Source organism: Tenrec ecaudatus, chromosome 13, assembly GCF_050624435.1.
Source record: "Tenrec ecaudatus isolate mTenEca1 chromosome 13, mTenEca1.hap1, whole genome shotgun sequence".
Classification (NCBI taxonomy): Eukaryota; Metazoa; Chordata; class Mammalia; order Afrosoricida; family Tenrecidae; genus Tenrec; species Tenrec ecaudatus.
This window is the reverse complement of record NC_134542.1, coordinates 3063548-3080413: the sequence shown is the minus strand read 5'-3', so window position 1 is coordinate 3080413 and position 16866 is coordinate 3063548. Positions and strand designations below refer to the sequence as shown.

Genomic DNA, 16866 nt, shown 5'->3' with positions numbered 1-16866 from the left:
TCCCTTCCTGCGTTGCTTCACCAATCCATGGCTGACCCAGGAGGGACTGGCCTGAGGCCTTTCTTACTAGGGATGGAGAGGGAGGAGAAAGGCAGAGACGTGCTATTAGAGATGAGGAGCTAGGTTGCCGTCCAGGTCTGGAGCGGCCATACCGCTTAACAGCAGTAGCAGCCATCCCAAGTCTCCCTGCGTCATCCTCACCAGGACGGCTGTGCCACCCTCTAGCAAGCAAGGTGGGAAGCGCAGAGGTAGGACATCAGTAAATCTTGGGCACAGGCCACAGCTCTGCTTGTCTTTCTTCCCTGAGACCCAGAGACCACCTGGCCAGTGGGCTTTCTTAAGAGACCCCAGTGTTTGCTCAGCTACCCAAAGCCAGATCAGCGCTCTGGAGACCATCACAGTGGCCCCTCCTTCATCAGTGGGTTTGGGGGTTTGGTTTGGTTTGACTGTCACTTGGGGACTGTTCTCAGCTTTGCTTCTCATTAGCAGCCCTGTCCCGGGGCTGTTCTGGGAAGCAAGGACTGGACTTATGGTTGCTATGAATTTAACTTCCAGGCCCTGTTGCCACTTCCCTACCCTGGAATGCTTTTGTCCTACCACTCTTGGTTTGCAGGGGAGCTTCTCTTTCCCAGGCTCCCCAATCCCCCCGCCTGGGGGAGGGCAGCTCCCCCTTCCACCTAGAACCCACAGTGAGCTCTGGCTGCTGCTTTGGCTTGTCCCCTTGCTGTGGGCCCGGCTGCCATTTGAAAGTGCATGTCAGAACAGTTTCTTATGCAGTCGCCCTTTCCTCCTCCCCTGACATCTCTCCTTTCTGTCTCCAGAAATACTATGGGCTGGACACAAAGTGGGGTGACATCGAGCAGTGGATGGTACGCCTTGCGTGCGGGTTCTGGTGTTCAGACACATTTGCATTGTACCCAAGGGTGGTTCTCCTGGGACACCTGGGACTCCAGGCATCTGGACCCTGAGAGTTTAGAGATGGGCCTTGACCAGCCTTTGTTGTCTCCTCTTCCCCCGTGGTGCGAGCAATCGGTGCCAGGTGGCGACTAACCTGAATAAAGGTTGTCGGTTCGAACCTACCCAGAGGCACCGAGGAACAAAGGCCTGTCAGTCGAGTCCCTAAAGAGAACAGCAAGAAGCTCCTGTGGGGAAGTTCTGCCATGGGCCCCTGGGAGGGAGCTACCTTGGTCACCCCAATTTCCTCAGGCAGATGACGCTCCTATAGGTATCTGTAGGCTGAACCTGCGTCCCTGGCCTGAGGATTTTCCAAACTGACAGCCACACCCGGAAGTATACTCAGGTCTCTTTGCTGTCCGCCCTGTGAGCCCTCTCCGACCCCAACTCACCGCGTCCTCACCTCGCTCCCGTGTCTCCTGAAACCCCGGGACAAACCAGCCCCACCTTCAGCCTGTTCCAAGAGCATCCCACTCTCTAGCTTTCATGGAGAGCAGGCTCCCCTCCTATGATTAATGAGTCAGTAAAACAGCCACCATCAGCAGGAGGGCAGGAGGTGGAAGGGCCTGGAGGTCTGCTCTTGTGAGGTGGGCAGCCTAGGAAACCCCCTAGGGAAGCTCTGCTCTGTCACGTGGGGTTGCTACCTGTGAAAATGGGCTCAGCAGCACCTGGCAGCTACATACGTGACAATACCGGGAGGGCCATGTGAAATAGAAGGAGGATCCTTCTTGAAGCACACTTCCTTGACTAAAGAAGCAATCCTGCTGGCATAGTGGGCTGCGCCTTCGGCTGCTAACCTAACGGTCATCAGTTCAAACCCACCAGCCACTCCAAGGGAGAAAGATGAGGCTGGCTGCTCCCCTCAAGGGGAAACTCAAAGAGGCGGTGTTACTCTGTCCTGCGTAGTTACTAGGTGTCACAGTAGACTCGATGACCGTGATTTTTTCTACTGAAAGAGAGGAGAGAGATTCAAGCCAGGCTTCATTGTGTGTAAGTCATCATGTGGCTTGTAAAATGGCAGAAATGCCCTAACAAAGCTTCAGGCGCAACATCAGGTGCCTCTCTGTCTCACACCCACATGTGCAAGGAACAAAAAGGGCGGCTAATTATAACCCAGAGGGGAGGGGATTTGATCAGAAGAAGCCCTTTTCAGAGATAGCCAAATGTCCCAAATGGGGTTAGAATCCACAAAATATGTCAGAGGGAAGCAGGGCAGACACCTTCTAGGATCTGCTTGGGAAATGACCTCCTTGTGTGTAAGAGGGTGAGATTCTTTACTTGAAGACCCCGCTCTCCCCCACCCCACCCCTGAAGTTCTCCACTCCCTTACACACACTTGTTTTCAGGCCCAAATGAAATATGCTAAGTATATGTGTGCACCTGCAGGGCCGGGGGCGATGGTGGGGGAACTATCATCCCCGGTGTCTTAGTGACACCAGTCAAAGCCATTGTGTCGGGCTTGGGCACATCTGTACATCTGTCCGCCCGCCCGCCTGCCTCTAACCACTCTGTGCTGTCCCCGTTGCTTTGGTAGGAGGACAGCGAGCGCTACTCACGTAGATCTCGGAGGAGCACAACGGTCAGTACCACGCCTGCCACCCCAGCGGTCACCACCCGCTGCTCAGGGACTGGGACTCACAGTGGCTGCCATGGCTTCCACTTCCGCAGGCTTCCCAGTCCCTAAAACAAAGGGGCGGCTTTACCCGAGGGATGGGGGCACAGAGAAAAACTTTTGAGTGTTTGCATATTAATGCATTCCTAGTAGTTTGAAACCCACCAACTGCTCAGAGGGAGAAGGACAAGGCTTTCCACCCCCGTCAAGAGTCCCCGTCTCAGAAACCCATAGTTCTGCCCTGTCCTGCAGGGTCGCTGTGGGTCATATAGACTGGTTGGCAGGGAGTTCTGAGATCAATTTCAGAGCTTTGGAGCAAGTGGACACATGGGTAATTTCCATAAGGAGGTGAACCCAGGCTCAGGATTGGTCAGGTGTTGGGGGGCCCGAAATGAGACCAAATGGATTTACATCTGAGAAACCCAGAAACCTCCCTGCACCAGGCCTGCACCAGCAGGACCACAGCCCACGGGTTGCCGAGGACCTCGGCTCATGGCCCCAAGCCTCCCATTCTGGGATGGGTCAGTGGGACCCCTCGGGGCCGAGGGTGGGGTGCGTGTTCCCGACTGCCTCACGCCGCTCTCACCCTCTCTCCCCAGGCCTCCGAGGAAGATGAGCGTTTGTCAGGGTGTAGTCGCGGCAGCCTACGGGTCAGTACCTGGGAAGGTCCCTAGCCCTGCATGGTCCCTTGGGCCTTTTCCCCAAGAGGGGATGCTGGCATTTTTAAATACATCTGTCTGCCTCACACCGCTCCTCTTAGGGTAGACCGGGTTTATGGAGAAGCCAGCAAAACCAGGACACTTAAGAATGTCTACCAGTAGAGATGTTTATCTTGTGGATGGGGACTTCTAACAGGGAAGCAGCCCCACAGCTGGGGGAGGGAGAACTCAGGCCCACCCACTCTTCATGGGTCAGAATGTGCCAAAGGCCTTTCCAACCCACAAAGAGCAAAGAAGCAGGAGGGAGGAGGAGGAGAAGGGTAAACCGAGTCACAGCGGGACCTCACGGCGTGGCAGTGAGTTAGCCAGCGGGCATTGCAGTGGGATGCTGTGAGGTGCCGGAACAGGCTGCACACCGGGCCAGCCAGGAAGGGAAGCGCACAAGGGGTGCCCAGGCTGCCACCTGATTGGTAGACTAGACTCCACCCATATTTTCTTCGTGGCGCCACGTCAGCACAGAAAATCCTGCCCGTCCCACCTTCCTCTGGTAATGTGGTGAACAGAAAGGGGAGGGTCTCCTCGCTGCACACACACACTGGGAAGATGGAGATGCTGGTGGGCGATGCTCTGTGTAGGGTCTCGGCCACCTGGTGAGATGAGTGAGGGCCACTGGGTTCTACAGCCATCAATTGGTCAGCCTCTTCCCTGACAACTTGAGTCTGCAGTGGAGACAACTACCTGTCTGTCTCTTAAACGGCCCCCGCGCCCCCCCCCCCCCCGCCGAAAAAAATTCCTCCTGACTGTGCTTGGAGAGGGCGCTTGCTTTGTGAGTTGACTGTGAGCCACGCGTGCCATCCCTTGGGACACGAAACTGAGCGCGTCGGGTTGCCTGACCACAGGAGAGAGGACACCTGGTCAAGGGTGATAATTGGGTGTCATCACAGCCACTCTGTCCTTTCGGGCGTAGGTGGTGGTGGTCAGTCACCGTGAGTGTCACGTGAGCGACACCACCCGGCCCTGTGCCGCCTCACAGCTATTGGCATAGTGGAGCCCCGGGGGCAGCCCCTGCGTCTGTCCATCTCCCGAGGGCCTTCCTGGTTCCCTGCCCCTCCATTTGACCACGCGTGAGGCCCTTCTCCAGGGACCGGTCTCTCCTGATAACGTGTCCAAAGTGGAGGAAACCAAGTCTCATCATACATTGTCAGTAGCTGTTGGCTCCTCTGGGGAGGACTCACTGCCCAGGCTGAGCGGGAACTGGCCCACTCTGACTTGGCGGGAACGCTGTGTTCCTGGTCACCGGGGAAGCTGTTCAAAGCTACATCTGTCGCTGGGCTGAGTGAGACACTTAACTTCCCTGCAAAACTCTGTCCTTCTCAGATGAATGGAACCCCAAACCTGTGAATGTCAAACTCAGCTTTCAGAAGCTGTAGACCGAGCACTGAGTCCCAGCCGCTGTGCAGGTTGGGGTGGGGGAGTACAGTGTTCTGAAACCCAAGGAGGAGCACCATGAGGGATGGAGTCAGAGCAGGCCTGAGAAGTGCCCGTGGGCACCCACATCGCGGAGGACGTGGGTGGCCTTAACCCAGGGAGTTCTGGGTGAGATGTTGGGTGGGCGACCAGAGTCCAGGAGGAGGGTGGAGATGGGGCCCAGATCTCTCTAGAACCGGCCTTCCCGTCGGACCAGCGGCTTCCGTGAAGGCTGCACGTGGGACGGGGCGCGCACGTGTTTTTGTGCAGAAAGGTGGCGTGGCTTTTGTAAATTCTCCAGAGGCTTTAACAGCCAATGACTTTAAGAGCATCCTGGTCCCAAGAAGTCTACGACCGTCGCCCCGGCATTCTGGGGGTTTTGATGGTGGTGCACCAGCGTAGCTTTCCTTTTCGATGACTTTAACCGGATGGAAGGCCCGAGCCTCTGGAGACCGGTCTTTGCCAAGTGGCCAAGCATCCTTATTTTAAGGCGTAAGACGTCCCACGAAGGGCCCCCATCAGGATGAGGGGTGAGGAAGAGAGGTGGACTGGAAGTGGTGGGTGGTTCCCTGCCAGCCGAAGCCCTGTGCGAGGTGGCCCGGGATGACCTTGCCTTGAAGAAGTAGCCGCCAAAAGAGAACAAGCCTGGAGATGAAGGAGATCCTCCTACGTGCTGGACATGAAGGGAGACTCGCTCAGGGTGCCAGGGAGCCTGGTGCCAGGACCAGCACCTCCTCCACCGGGACCCAGTGGACGCCCACGCCTCACCAGTGGGGGAGGAGGGCCTTCGGACTGTGCTGGCCTTGACTGACTGGTCCAGTCCAGCAAGGCAGCCTGACCAGCGGTGCTAATGGAGCTCACCTCACCCAGGGTGCCCTCCCTCCCTGCTGCCCGTCAGTCTCTGAGCTAGTAGAGGCCTGTGACCTGATCCTTTCTCTTTCCCCCACCTTCCTTCCCTCAGCTGGTGGCAATGATAAGCCTGTCATAACAAAATCAAACGGGACAGCTCCACTCCTTGAGGCTTAGGGTGGGTGTCCGTCCTGGAATACCTGTGCGGTGGAAACCACACAGCTATTTTGGGGGGGTTGGTGTGTCTGTGTGTGTGTGTTTCATTTTTATGACCTAGAAATTGCCAGCAAGACAGTCTGTATCCATTCCATAGAGAAGGAAAGAAAGTGGCTCCCGCTGTTGGGGGCTTGGTGCGTTCCAGCAGCGTTTGTCTCGTCCGGGAGCTGCCCCTCCAATGGGAGGTGCCCCTCTTTATCTAAGTCAGGGGAGCAATGGAATGGTGCCCAGGTGGCCGCCGGTCTCTGAGGTTGGTGCTGTCTTACTTAACTCTTGGATTCCGTTTGTCATATCTCCTATTGTGTCCTCTCCCACTCCTGTCCCCACAGGCGCAGCCTGACGCCGAGCTCGGGGGCAGCTTCGCCTGGGTGAGGAGTGTCTGATAATCGTGTTCTGTGACAGATAATAACTAACATAGAGGCCGTGTGGTTTTCACTAACCTGACGGGTGTTTCTAAACTGCTAATCCTGTTAATCCTGCGGGGGAACCTGGGGTGCATGAAGGGCAGGTGCTCCCGAGGGAATTGCCCTCCCTCCTCCAGGGACCACAGTCCCCATGGGAGGTTCTGGAATCACAGTGGGCACACGCCCATTCAACAAACGATCCGGGGGCACCTCCTCGATGGCCCTGTGTTAGCTACAGCTGCAGAGACGAACAAGATACAGCCGTGCTCCTGAGGAATCAAAATCCATGCAAGAGCTCCCAAGTCTCAGCCTAACTTTCCTCCGGGAAAAAGCAAGCAAATGCGATGCAGCTGCAGCCACTGCTGCCGATGCCCTCGCTCACTTCCAGTGAAGCGGAAGATCTGGCTCCTGCCAGGGAGGCCGCTGCCCACAGATGCCAGTGGTGTCAGTTCATCACATCGAGGGTCTTCCTCTGTTACCCTGACTGTCTACTTTACCAGGAGCCCTGGGGGTGTAGTGACTGCAAGGTCAGCAGTTCGAAACCACCAGCCTCTCTGGGAAAGGAAAACAGGACTTTCTACTCTGCTAGAGTGACAGTCTCAGAGGCAAGGCCCCCTCCCATAAGGCTTTCCTCCCATGAAGATTTAGTCTCAGAAACGCACAGGGGCAGATCCACCTTGTTCTGTAGGGTCGCTGTGAGTCAGAACCAGGTTAGAGGTTTCTTTGGGGTGGGGGGGTTGGTTTGGGAGTTTGTCTCATTAAGGACTTGATTTGTGTTCATTGCCTCGTTGCATTTTAAAGTATCTAGTAAATCTGTTGTTATGAAACCCTGCCTCGGAATAGCATGTTTGGTCTGACTGAGGCTGCTGCCCCCACTCAACAGAGAGGACCCTGAGGACCCGAGGGTGAGGGATGCCCAAGGGGGCATCTGAGGGTGTCTGGGGCAGGCGAGGTTCAGACCTGCCAGAAACATCAGAAACTTCTTCACAATAGAACTAGTACTTTCGCTACCCCCACCCCACCTCACTGCACCCCACCCCCCAGCACTGGAACAATGACACTGCTAGACAGGGCACCTCTAGACATTGTCCCTGCAGCAGCACTACTGTTCTGGCTATTGAAGTTGACCAGTGAGGAATTTGTAGAGTATTCGCCTTTTTGTTTTAAATTCAAAGTATAGGGTGTTTCAGGGCCAGCCCCCTGGAATGAATATGCATGGGATCAGCAATGGCCAGGAACACAGTGGGAAGGTTCTGGCTTTTTTCATTCTGTATTAACCCTTTTTGGGACCCACAGGGCATAAATTGCCCACCTATCTTTCCCACCCCTATGGTTTAGCAGGATGCTTCCATCCCAATTTTTTGATGTGCTGACATCTGGCCGGGGGACCCGTGCAACTGCATACATGTGAAGAAGTGGGCCTCGTTCCACCGACCTCAGCACCTGACACCCCCACCCCCAAACCCCTACCGCCAGACATAGGTGTCCCACTTACTGTTTGGAACTCCATATCAGAGAAGGAAAAAGAACCATTTTCCCCTATTTGTTCAAAATGCCTTCCATTACTGCAGACCCCTGGTTTCAGTAACAACAAAATCCGAAGCAGAAAATAACTTGGTCTTTATTCAAAGGGGTACATCTGGGATTGCAGTCCGAGTTTTGATTTCACCATCGCGTTATCTTGCGTCCCGTCTCTGCTGCCTTTGAAAGGTGCTCGGTCTTTCGATGCCTGCAGAAGAAGCAGGTCTCTAACATCACTGATCAGAGCCGCTAACAGTGGGCTTAGGGCGGTAAGGCTGCTGTGAGGCTGGTGGTGAGATGCTGCCCCCCCACCACCACCCCCACCCCCTGTGTTGCCGCTGCAATGGCTGGTGTGCTGCATGGTTTTCAGAAAATCATCGCCTGCCAATGCCGTCTCCACTCTGCTCTCTACGGGCCGCACCCCAGGTCCTCCTCCTTAAAGATGCGAGCTTTCTGGCCCTGGTGGTGCAGCAGGTGAAGCCCTGGGCTACTCGTCGAAAGGTCGGTGGTGTGAGCCCACCAGATGCTGTGCAGGAGAAAGATGAGGCAGTCTGCTTCCAGAAGCAGACAGCCGTGGAAGCTCGAGCTCGACGGCATGGTTCTGCTCAGTTCCGTAGGGTCACCCTGCCAGCGGTGGGGTCTGAGTTTTAGTGTGATTTGTTTTGAGGGGGCTGTCCCTGGATACTCTCGAGTTCCCCTCTGGGGAGGGTCTCGCTGAGGAGCATGCCAGGCAGACGGGACTGCCTAGTGCTGGTGTGGTGGGTTACATACTGGAGTGCTAACCACAAGGTCAGCCATCAGAACCACCACAAAGCTGGCCAGATGGGGCTTCCGCTCCCATCAAGAGCGGCAGTCTGGGAAACACACGCAGAGGGGCCGCTGGGCTGGGCTCTGCCCCATGGGGTCGCTGTGGCTCAGCATTGGCTGGGCTTGGTTATGGGTGTGAGTAACGGCAGCCCCACCCCTCTAAATGCCACACTTAAAACACTCGGGTGCAAGAGGAGAGAGTTGGTAGACCTCTCGCTGCACAAGGCCGGCAAGTGGAGGCCCTTCGGACAGGGTCGGCGCTCCTGCTCCCTGGAGCAGGCTCGCCAAGTGACCCAGAGGCCCGAAGGGAAACCCCATTCCGACTCATCCAAGGCTGTTCATCTGTACAGCAGAAGGAGCCTCATCTGTCCCTCCAGGTGCTGGCTGGTGGGCTGCATCTGCTGACGTGGCTCTTAGTAGCCTGTTCCTAACCCACAGCACCACCAGCCTTCTTTGGCCAAATGGAAGATTCCCCTTGACAGCCCCAAGCCAAACCCACTTGGGAGTCACCAGTGGGGGGCTTATAAACCTCAGTGGGGTGGGGGAGGGGTGCTTTCTACACATCATAAATTCTCCTCTCTCGTTAGTAAAGGAACAGGTGACCAAACTTGATTTGCTCATTTTTATTCGATTTTACCGGAAGGGGTTGCAGATGAGCGAGGTTCGTGTGTAACATACACGAGCCCTTGGAGAGGCCTTTGGAAACAGCGATCCTGCCTTTGGAGAAAGGAGCAGGAAACAGACCCGAGTGGGGTCCCCGGCCTTCTGCAACGGCGGTTCTGTCCCCTCAAGCTTGTTTCAAAGCAGTTTCTGGGTTGCTGTTGCCACGTGTTCTCCACGTCCATTGATGAGACTTGGAATTTGAGTGAAAGAAAACAGATCCTGTTGTAATGGGGGCATTATGAATCTGGGTTTATTTTATCGTTTGCCTGGAAACTCACATACTCTATAGTGATGTCATGCGGGAGAATTTTGTGCTAAACACCTTCTGGGTCCACCCCGCCCCCACCCCCAAGAACCCTTGGAATAAGGAAATGTAGCCAGTGCGCATCAGCAGCTGGGATCCCCTCCAACGGCTGTGTCATAAAATTGCCGTCAGCTATCGTGCATACTTCTCATGACAGCAAGTGACATGGTGTAACACGTTGTCCTGTACACGCAACTACTGCGGGGAGACACACCCACAAAAAGTGGTGATGTAGTTCTTCATGACTCGGGTGGGGTGGGGTGCGGGGTAAGCCAGGAACCACCTGTACCTCCAACTGCCTGGGCCCCTGTCAGAAAGAGTACTCACTCTCCATTTGATAGACACAGGCTCTGGGGGGACACTCTGCACAGTGCTTGGGGTGCTCATTTGGATCTCATTTAGCCCTTAGTACGGCCGTTGAGAATGTATGTGTGTGTGTGTGTGTGTGTGTGTGTGTACTGAGGCAGTGGCGGTCCCCTGGAGTCCAGTGACGTGCTCATAGTCACAAGACAACTCCAACACCAGCCCCCCACCCTCTTCACCCGTTATGCCCATGGCACCCCTTTCCCAGCTCCGGGTCTTATTGCCTGTCTGACACGTGCCCACTCTCATCTTGAAGCATCGGAGGTTCCCCGTGGATTGATGGCACAGTTGGAGGAGACCCCTTGCTGTGGCTGCGTGGAGGCGGCTAGGGCTGAGAAGAGAAGGGAGTTAGACGTAGACACAATGCCATCTGTCTCGTTTGTTTTTCCCTGGGGGACAGAATGAGTGTCAGGTCATTAAATATGTCCTCAGACCTCATTTTGGAACATGAAGTAGGAAGACTCCAGCAAGGATAATACCACAAACAAACAAACAAAAACACCACACTCGCTGCCATCCAGTCGGTGCTGACTCACAGTGACCCTATAGGACAGGGTAGAACTGCCCCTGTAGGTTTCTGAGACTGTAAATCGTTAGGGGAGCAGACAGCCTCATCTTTCTCCCACAGCACAGCTGGTGGTTTCGAACTGCTGACCTTGTGGTTAGCAGCCCAGTGTGTAACCACTCTGCCACCAAGAGTCCTAGAAGTACATTTAATTAGAGAATGCTTACACTCTAGACCTGAGAACTTGTCTGATTGAAATTTGTAGAAGACTAAGCTTTCATCCAGAGTACACGCCGGCATTTAGTTAGCGATCCGATAGAAACCGTCTCAGAAGTGAACAGCTTCTCCGTGGGCCACCTGTGAGAGCCCACCCGGAATCAAGAACGACAAGGCCCTTCCTTGGTCATTACGCGGCACCCAGTCGAGAGCTGGGGTCCCAGCGGCCCTCCCAGGAAGCTGGGTCTGGAAAGTGGCATCAGGTGGGCTTCAGGCCTCAGGCCTGAGAGGGACCTGCAGGTGTGCACTCATGTCCCCTCTCCCCTTCTCTCCACGGACACAGGCTAATGGTTACGACAGAGACGGGTACGGAACCCAGGCCCTCAGCAGAAGGCCCAGCAGGGTATGTTGTCCTGTCCCAGAACTCAATCATGTTACTGCTACGCTTAAAAAAAACAAAAACAGTTTTGTTGTGTGCCATGGTCTCAGTTCTGCCCGGCGGGCCAAGCACATTAGACTGAAACACAACCCGGATGCACACCATCCGCACACTCGTCCCTGCGTTTGAGCCCACTGTTGCAGCCACCGTGTCCTGCCAGCTCCTTGGAGGCCGTCCTTTCTGTCGCTGCCCCTCTGCTTTACGAAGCAGGATGTCCTTCTCCAGGGACTGGTCTCTCCTGACATGTCCAGAGCACGTGAGACACAGTCCCGCCGTCTTTGCCGCTGAAGAACAGGCTGGCTGTACTCCTTGCGATGCAGATTTTTTGACAGTTTAATCGACATGTAATTCACACATCATACAATCCTATTAGAAAGGGTAGAGCAATCACCACCACCACTTTGGCGTCTTTTTCTGTTGCTGGTCCTCGTGATTAGCCCGTTTCCCCTCGGCTGCCCCTGCGACGTCCTTGAGAAATTATGGATCCAGTTACTGCCTCTCAAGACCTGCCTCTCCTGGATTTCACAGAGCGCTGCTACCGCTCTTTGTTTGTTTACTGTTGCTCATTTGATTTAAATTTGGCTTCTTTTATTTTTTCTGTGGCCAAGCAGGTCTCGCTGTCTTTTTCTTAGCAAATGATCAAATAAAAGTGGCAGCTTCGCCACTCACAAGGCTGCCAAGGGCCACGTGTAAGTGATCGAAATTAACCAGGCTTTCCTGATGTTTAAAAAGGAAAGAAAACAAGCAGCCCAAGCACTGAAGAGCCGCTTGTTTGCTGCTGGTTACTGTAAACGTGGGTGTGAACGCCCAGGGGGCTGTGGACGGAAGGCAGCGGCTCCCACACTCGGCCACCTCTTCATAACGACAGTGGCCTTGGGCGCCCTCTGGGGCCAGTGTGCTCTCTCCCAGGGGGTCCCTATGGATCTGGGTTTCCTTTGTGTTTGTGCTTGTTTATTTTTTAAGAAGGGGCACGTTGAGGAAAAATCGAAATAGTAAGCCAAAGAAAGCTCGCCCTGAGATTCAGCAAGTGATTTACAAATTATACTCTCTCTCTCTCCCGCTGCCATCAGGTCAGTTCCGACTCGCCCCAACCCTGTAGGACAGGGTACAGCTGCCCCTGTGTTTCTGAGACGGTCACTCGTCCTGGGAGTAGAAACCCTGGTCTTTTTTCCGCAGAGCTGGCTGGTGATTTTGAACTGCTGACCTCACGGTTCGTAGTCCAATATGTAACTACTATGTCCCCAGGGCTCCACGCCAGCCTTTCAGAGCTGTGAGAGTGGCCTATCTGCGCTGCATAAGCCGTGTGGTGACCGGAAGATAAACACTGAGAGATCCGGTGGAGCTGAAGGTCTAGTTACTGAGAACTCCCGCTGGACCGGTTTTGTCCTGATTGGAGCAGTCAGCGCTCCCGACACTAATCCTGATTTGGTTTTGTTATCTACTGGGGCAGCCGTTTGCTATTGCAGGAGCCCTGGTGGCACAGTGGGTTACGAGTTGGGCTACTAACCACCAGGTCAGCGGTTTGAAACCACCAGCCACTCCATGGGAAAAAAAGAGCAGACTTTTTACTCCCATAAAGATTCATAGCCTCAGAAATTAACAGGGGCGGTTCTGCCGTTTTCTACAGGGTCGCAAGCTGGCATGGGCTTGATGGCAGTGAGTTTGGGTTGGGGAGTAGCTGCTGTGTTGTGAACAGACTTCGGGGGGCTGGGGCTGGGTGGGGGCAATGAGGGCACACACGGCACTCAGACGTGGCCTCTTCCCACCGCTCAGAACTCCAGCTTCAGCGGCGACAACCGAGTGCCCACATGGCCGTCACCCAGGGAGGAGAAGCTGGTCGGTTTCTGTTGACATTTTTCTGCTTCTGTCTTCAGCAACGCATGTTGTGTTGCATGTAGGTGTGCGGTGTGTGTGTGTGTGTGTGTGCGCACGCGTGCGGGGTGTGTGTCTGTGTGCGGGGGGTGTGCGTGTGTGTGTGCGCACGCGCGTGCGGGGTGTGTGTCTGTGTGTGCGGGGGGGGTGTGTGTGCAGTGTGTGTGCGTGTGTGTGTGTAACTCCAGCCTGCTTTTTCTTCAATGTCTTTACATGTCTCTCTGTCTCCCCCCTCCTCCCCAGAGTTTTCATTTGAGTACGATTTTGGTTAGGTCTATGAGCACTACTGAATGGGAGGCACTGGAATCCTTCTGGTGACACTAGAGCCAACCCATCCCCCCTTGAAGCGTTGCCTCTAGCCAGCTCCCATATAAGGAAGTCTCTTTGAGGCTGTGTTGTCCTTAGAGTTAATCCAAAGGAAAAGTCCAGCCAGGGGGTCTTGAGGGTCTTGACTTGGGGGTCTGGAGAAGAAAGCTTTGTAGGGGAAACTTGTGTGGGCAGTTTCTAGGGGCATGGGCTCATTTGGGGTGAAAACCAAGTTGAATCAAAATCCAAATATCGGCCCTGGTGCCACAGTGGTTCTGTGTCGGCTGCTCACCACAAGGTCAGCAGTTCGCAACCCCCAGCTGCTCCTCAGGAGAAGGATGGGGCTTTACTCCTGTAAAGAGCGACAGTCTCGGAAACACACAGGGGCAGTTCTACCCTGTGCTCTGGGTGCCCATGCGTGGGCATGGCCACGATGCCAGGCAGTGAGACGCAGCAGAGACCCGCCCGTGGTGGAGGGGCACAAAGCAGGCTGTTTGTAGGAGAAGCCAAACCCTGACTGCCCTCCACCCAGCTTGATTTCAGTTCCCGTCAACCCAGCAAATTTTGGGGGCTCGTTGTGGATGGGCTCAGGCAGGGACCCCATATGCACAGTCAGCGAGGAGGGCTCATGTGTGCGCGGTGGTGACAGGCAATTGGCACCCTGGGCTCCACAGGCCCAGGTCACATTGCCAGAGGTGGCCTGGCCAATGGGGCAGCTGTGAACGGAAGAAGGGGGTGGATGAGAGCCAGGGCAGGGCCCCGTCCGCAGCCCTTGCAGGGGAAGCCCCTGGTGGCTGGGGTGCAGGGTGTGGCTGGTGCTCCCTCCGCCTGTGTCTGAGTTTGCAATATGAATGTCCCTCTCAGAGGAAAGGAGGGTGTGAACCACTTTGTCATCGTCCCTTCCCCTCCACCACCCCCCATCTCTGATTCCAGGGGCTCCCCTGTTCGGACCTGGGACTCCCGAGGAGCGGCCTGCTGTCCAAAGCCCCATCCACTCAGCACGGAAGCCGGGTCTGTCTCCTGCCTGCCTGTCCCTCCCCCTGTGTGTCCCTGTCCCTGCTGGCTCACGTTTCAGGGCAACCATAATCTCTGCTTGTCTCGGCCGCCAGTGCACACAGCCCAGGGGGGTTTCCAACAGCGTGGCTGAAAGTCGCCCACAAATCATTTCAGGACCCAACACGGGGGAAAGACCCTCAGGAGAAGGGGGCCAGGGGTTTGGGTTATGACCACGAAAGGCTGACTGCTCAGAGGTCGCTGTCCCACTTGGGCTTCCCCAGGGGCCACGGAATAGGCCTGGCCTGTCACATTGCTTCGGCTCAAGTGCCCCTTCGGGCTCCCTCAGCCAGGCCTGCCCTGCCTTAGGCAGGTGAGCGCTGTCAGAGCATGGAGGCGCTGTCAGATGAGATGGAATTGTCTCCTGTGTCTGTGGACACACTGCCCGGGACTTGGGTCCCTGCCACTTGAGGTCAGTGGCTTCTGCCTATGAACAGGAGTCGCGGGCACCTGGTGGCCGAGCGTTGGGGAGGAGGGGGGTTCTGTCCCAGAATTCCATTCCCCTCACCTGTGGGTTCATACCCCAGAGGGCCTTACTGGACACCCCACCTGCCCTGGGCAGTCAAGGAGATAGTCGCCAAGCTGCCAACCACAAGGGGTGCAGGGTAAGCCCGCCCGGAGGTGCCTTGGGGAAAGTCCTGGTGATCCACTTCTGAAAAGCCGAGGAGCCCCCCCTCCTATGTGACACGCAGGTGGAGGGGAGCTGGTGGTTGTTTGTTTGTTTGTTTGTTTGTTTGTTTGAAGAGCTTACTAACCCGGGGCTTTGGGTTGTTGCTGTGTGGCGCTCAGCAGCCAACACTCTATACCCTCATGCCCCTCCTAACACCGTCACCTGTCGGAGAGAGGCTGCATGGTTCCCGGGTGTGCACCTGCCATCCCCTGCATTTACCGTCGGCTGAGATCCCAGCGCCTGGCCCGGCCACCTGGTCACAGAGCCGTTGCCCTGTGATGAGAGCACCGATTCCCAGTTTCGTCAAGGTCTTTAAATCACAGTCTGAAGACGCTGTCTCTAGATGCAGGCTGTTAGAACCATCTCCTCCTCTAACCCTCCAGACTAGTCCGTTTTTGCCTCGCAAGGAATGCTTCTTGGCATAACCACGTTTCCACGGTGTGTGGGGGATTGGGCTGTGTGCCACGGACAGGAGCAAATGTTTCTCTCCCCCAGCTGCGTGTGTGTGTGTGTGTGTGTGTGTGTTACTGTCCTGCACGTCCTTGTTCTTCTCTGAAGCCCTCTTCCTGGGAACCAAGGCACCTCTAATCTGATGTTTCTCCAGCACACTCCTGTTTGCTTCACCCTGACTTCCTGGCATCGTGGAGACAGGAGGCAGCACCGGCCTCTGTCCTGACTCTCTGCTTCCCTCCTAGGCGTCCCTGTTTGACGACAGCAGCCTCGGCGGGGCTCAGCGGGGCAGTACCTCTGGCTCTCGGGCTGTAAGCCGTTTCTGTGTGTCCCTGGCCCCGCTTCCTCCTGTCCACTGCATGGCCCCGGGACATACCGGCAGGGCTCCTGGCGTGGGAGGGATCCCTCTGCCAAGCCTCCCCACCAAGTCCTACAAAGAGGCCCCTCTCCTCCTCCCCTTACCCCAAGTCCGGTGGCTCGCTAAGAAGCACAGGAAGTGCTGTGGACAGGAACTGGCTCCCGTCGAGTCTGATTTTATGATTCACTGTGGGTTTTCCCCAGGCATGCTGGGTACTCGGGGCCCTTAACCCCTAGGCCTCCACCTGCCCTCCAGTGTGGCTCCTGTGCACCTTTGTCTAACCACTGAGCTCACGCCTCGGACGAGACGTCTGCGATTAATATTGATGTCGCATGGAGTCCTTTGACGCAGTTGACACTCCTCGTTTCTCACACGTCCCCACAGACCACCCCCCGGAGAGCTCATTCATGTGACGAACCGGGGAAATGGCCCCGGCCCGTGTCAGGGGAGGAAGGGGCACTGGGGGTGGTTTTTCATCAGAAGAAGCAAAAGACTGATTGGCTAAGAGAAAGGAACCCTCCAGGGCATCCCCTCGTCCGTGGGAGCCTGAGTTGCCCAGTGGTTGGTGCTCAACAGCTCACCCCCAGGCTAGTGGTTCAAACCCATCCAGGGGCTCTGAGCAATGAAGCTAACCTGGGCAGATGGTGGCAACCAAGAAAGCCCTCCAGGCCGGTTCTGCTCACTCCCGCTGGCAGGCCAGTGGCACGTCCCCAAGTTGCCGGGCGCGGGTTTGCAGGCAGCTGTGGAACTCAGTCCCTGAGTTACAGGCCTAGCTGGCCATCTGCTTCCATCAAGATCCCCAACCCCCCTGCCTCTGTTGAGTTGACTCTGACTCTCGCTGGCCCCTGGGACAGAGCAGAGCTGGCACACCACGTGTCCAGGGAGTAGCTCATGGGTTTGAACCGCCAACTTGGGGTTAGCACTGAGTGCTTTAATCCCTGCATAAAGCTCCCAGCCCAGTGCTCCCTGTGGGACTGTGGTCCCTGCCACAGCTCTGCTGCAGGACCAGCCATTGACTGCAGTGAGCCACTGCCACTGGCCATCTGCCACCAGCTGCCAACTGAACGGCTGGCTGTTCAAACCCAGCCTGCGGCCCTGTGGGAGAAAGACATGGTGGTCTGCTGCCGTCAGAATCACAGCTGAGAGGCCCGGCCTCTGGTGGGAGGGTGTGCGTGGAG

The 16866-nt window shown here is 55.9% G+C and overlaps 1 protein-coding gene across 23 annotated transcripts in view; it reads left to right on the top strand.

The window, feature by feature from the left end:
- The window catches only part of LRRFIP1 (LRR binding FLII interacting protein 1), a 124872-nt gene that overhangs the window by 70694 nt on the left and 37312 nt on the right, over positions 1-16866 (top strand). For 9 of the 23 annotated variants that reach the window (XM_075529238.1, XM_075529237.1, XM_075529239.1 and 6 more), the window contains exons 4-8: positions 822-869; positions 2489-2533; positions 3166-3216; positions 6087-6125; positions 10884-10943. The exons of 4 other annotated variants lie outside the window; for them this stretch is intronic. In XM_075529238.1, coding sequence (XP_075385353.1) covers positions 822-869; positions 2489-2533; positions 3166-3216; positions 6087-6125; positions 10884-10943 — 243 coding nt within the window. The remainder of the gene's footprint in view (positions 1-821; positions 870-2488; positions 2534-3165; positions 3217-6086; positions 6126-10883; positions 10944-16866) is intronic. 10 more of the 23 variants (XM_075529225.1, XM_075529233.1, XM_075529235.1 and 7 more) reach the window with 5 other exon arrangements.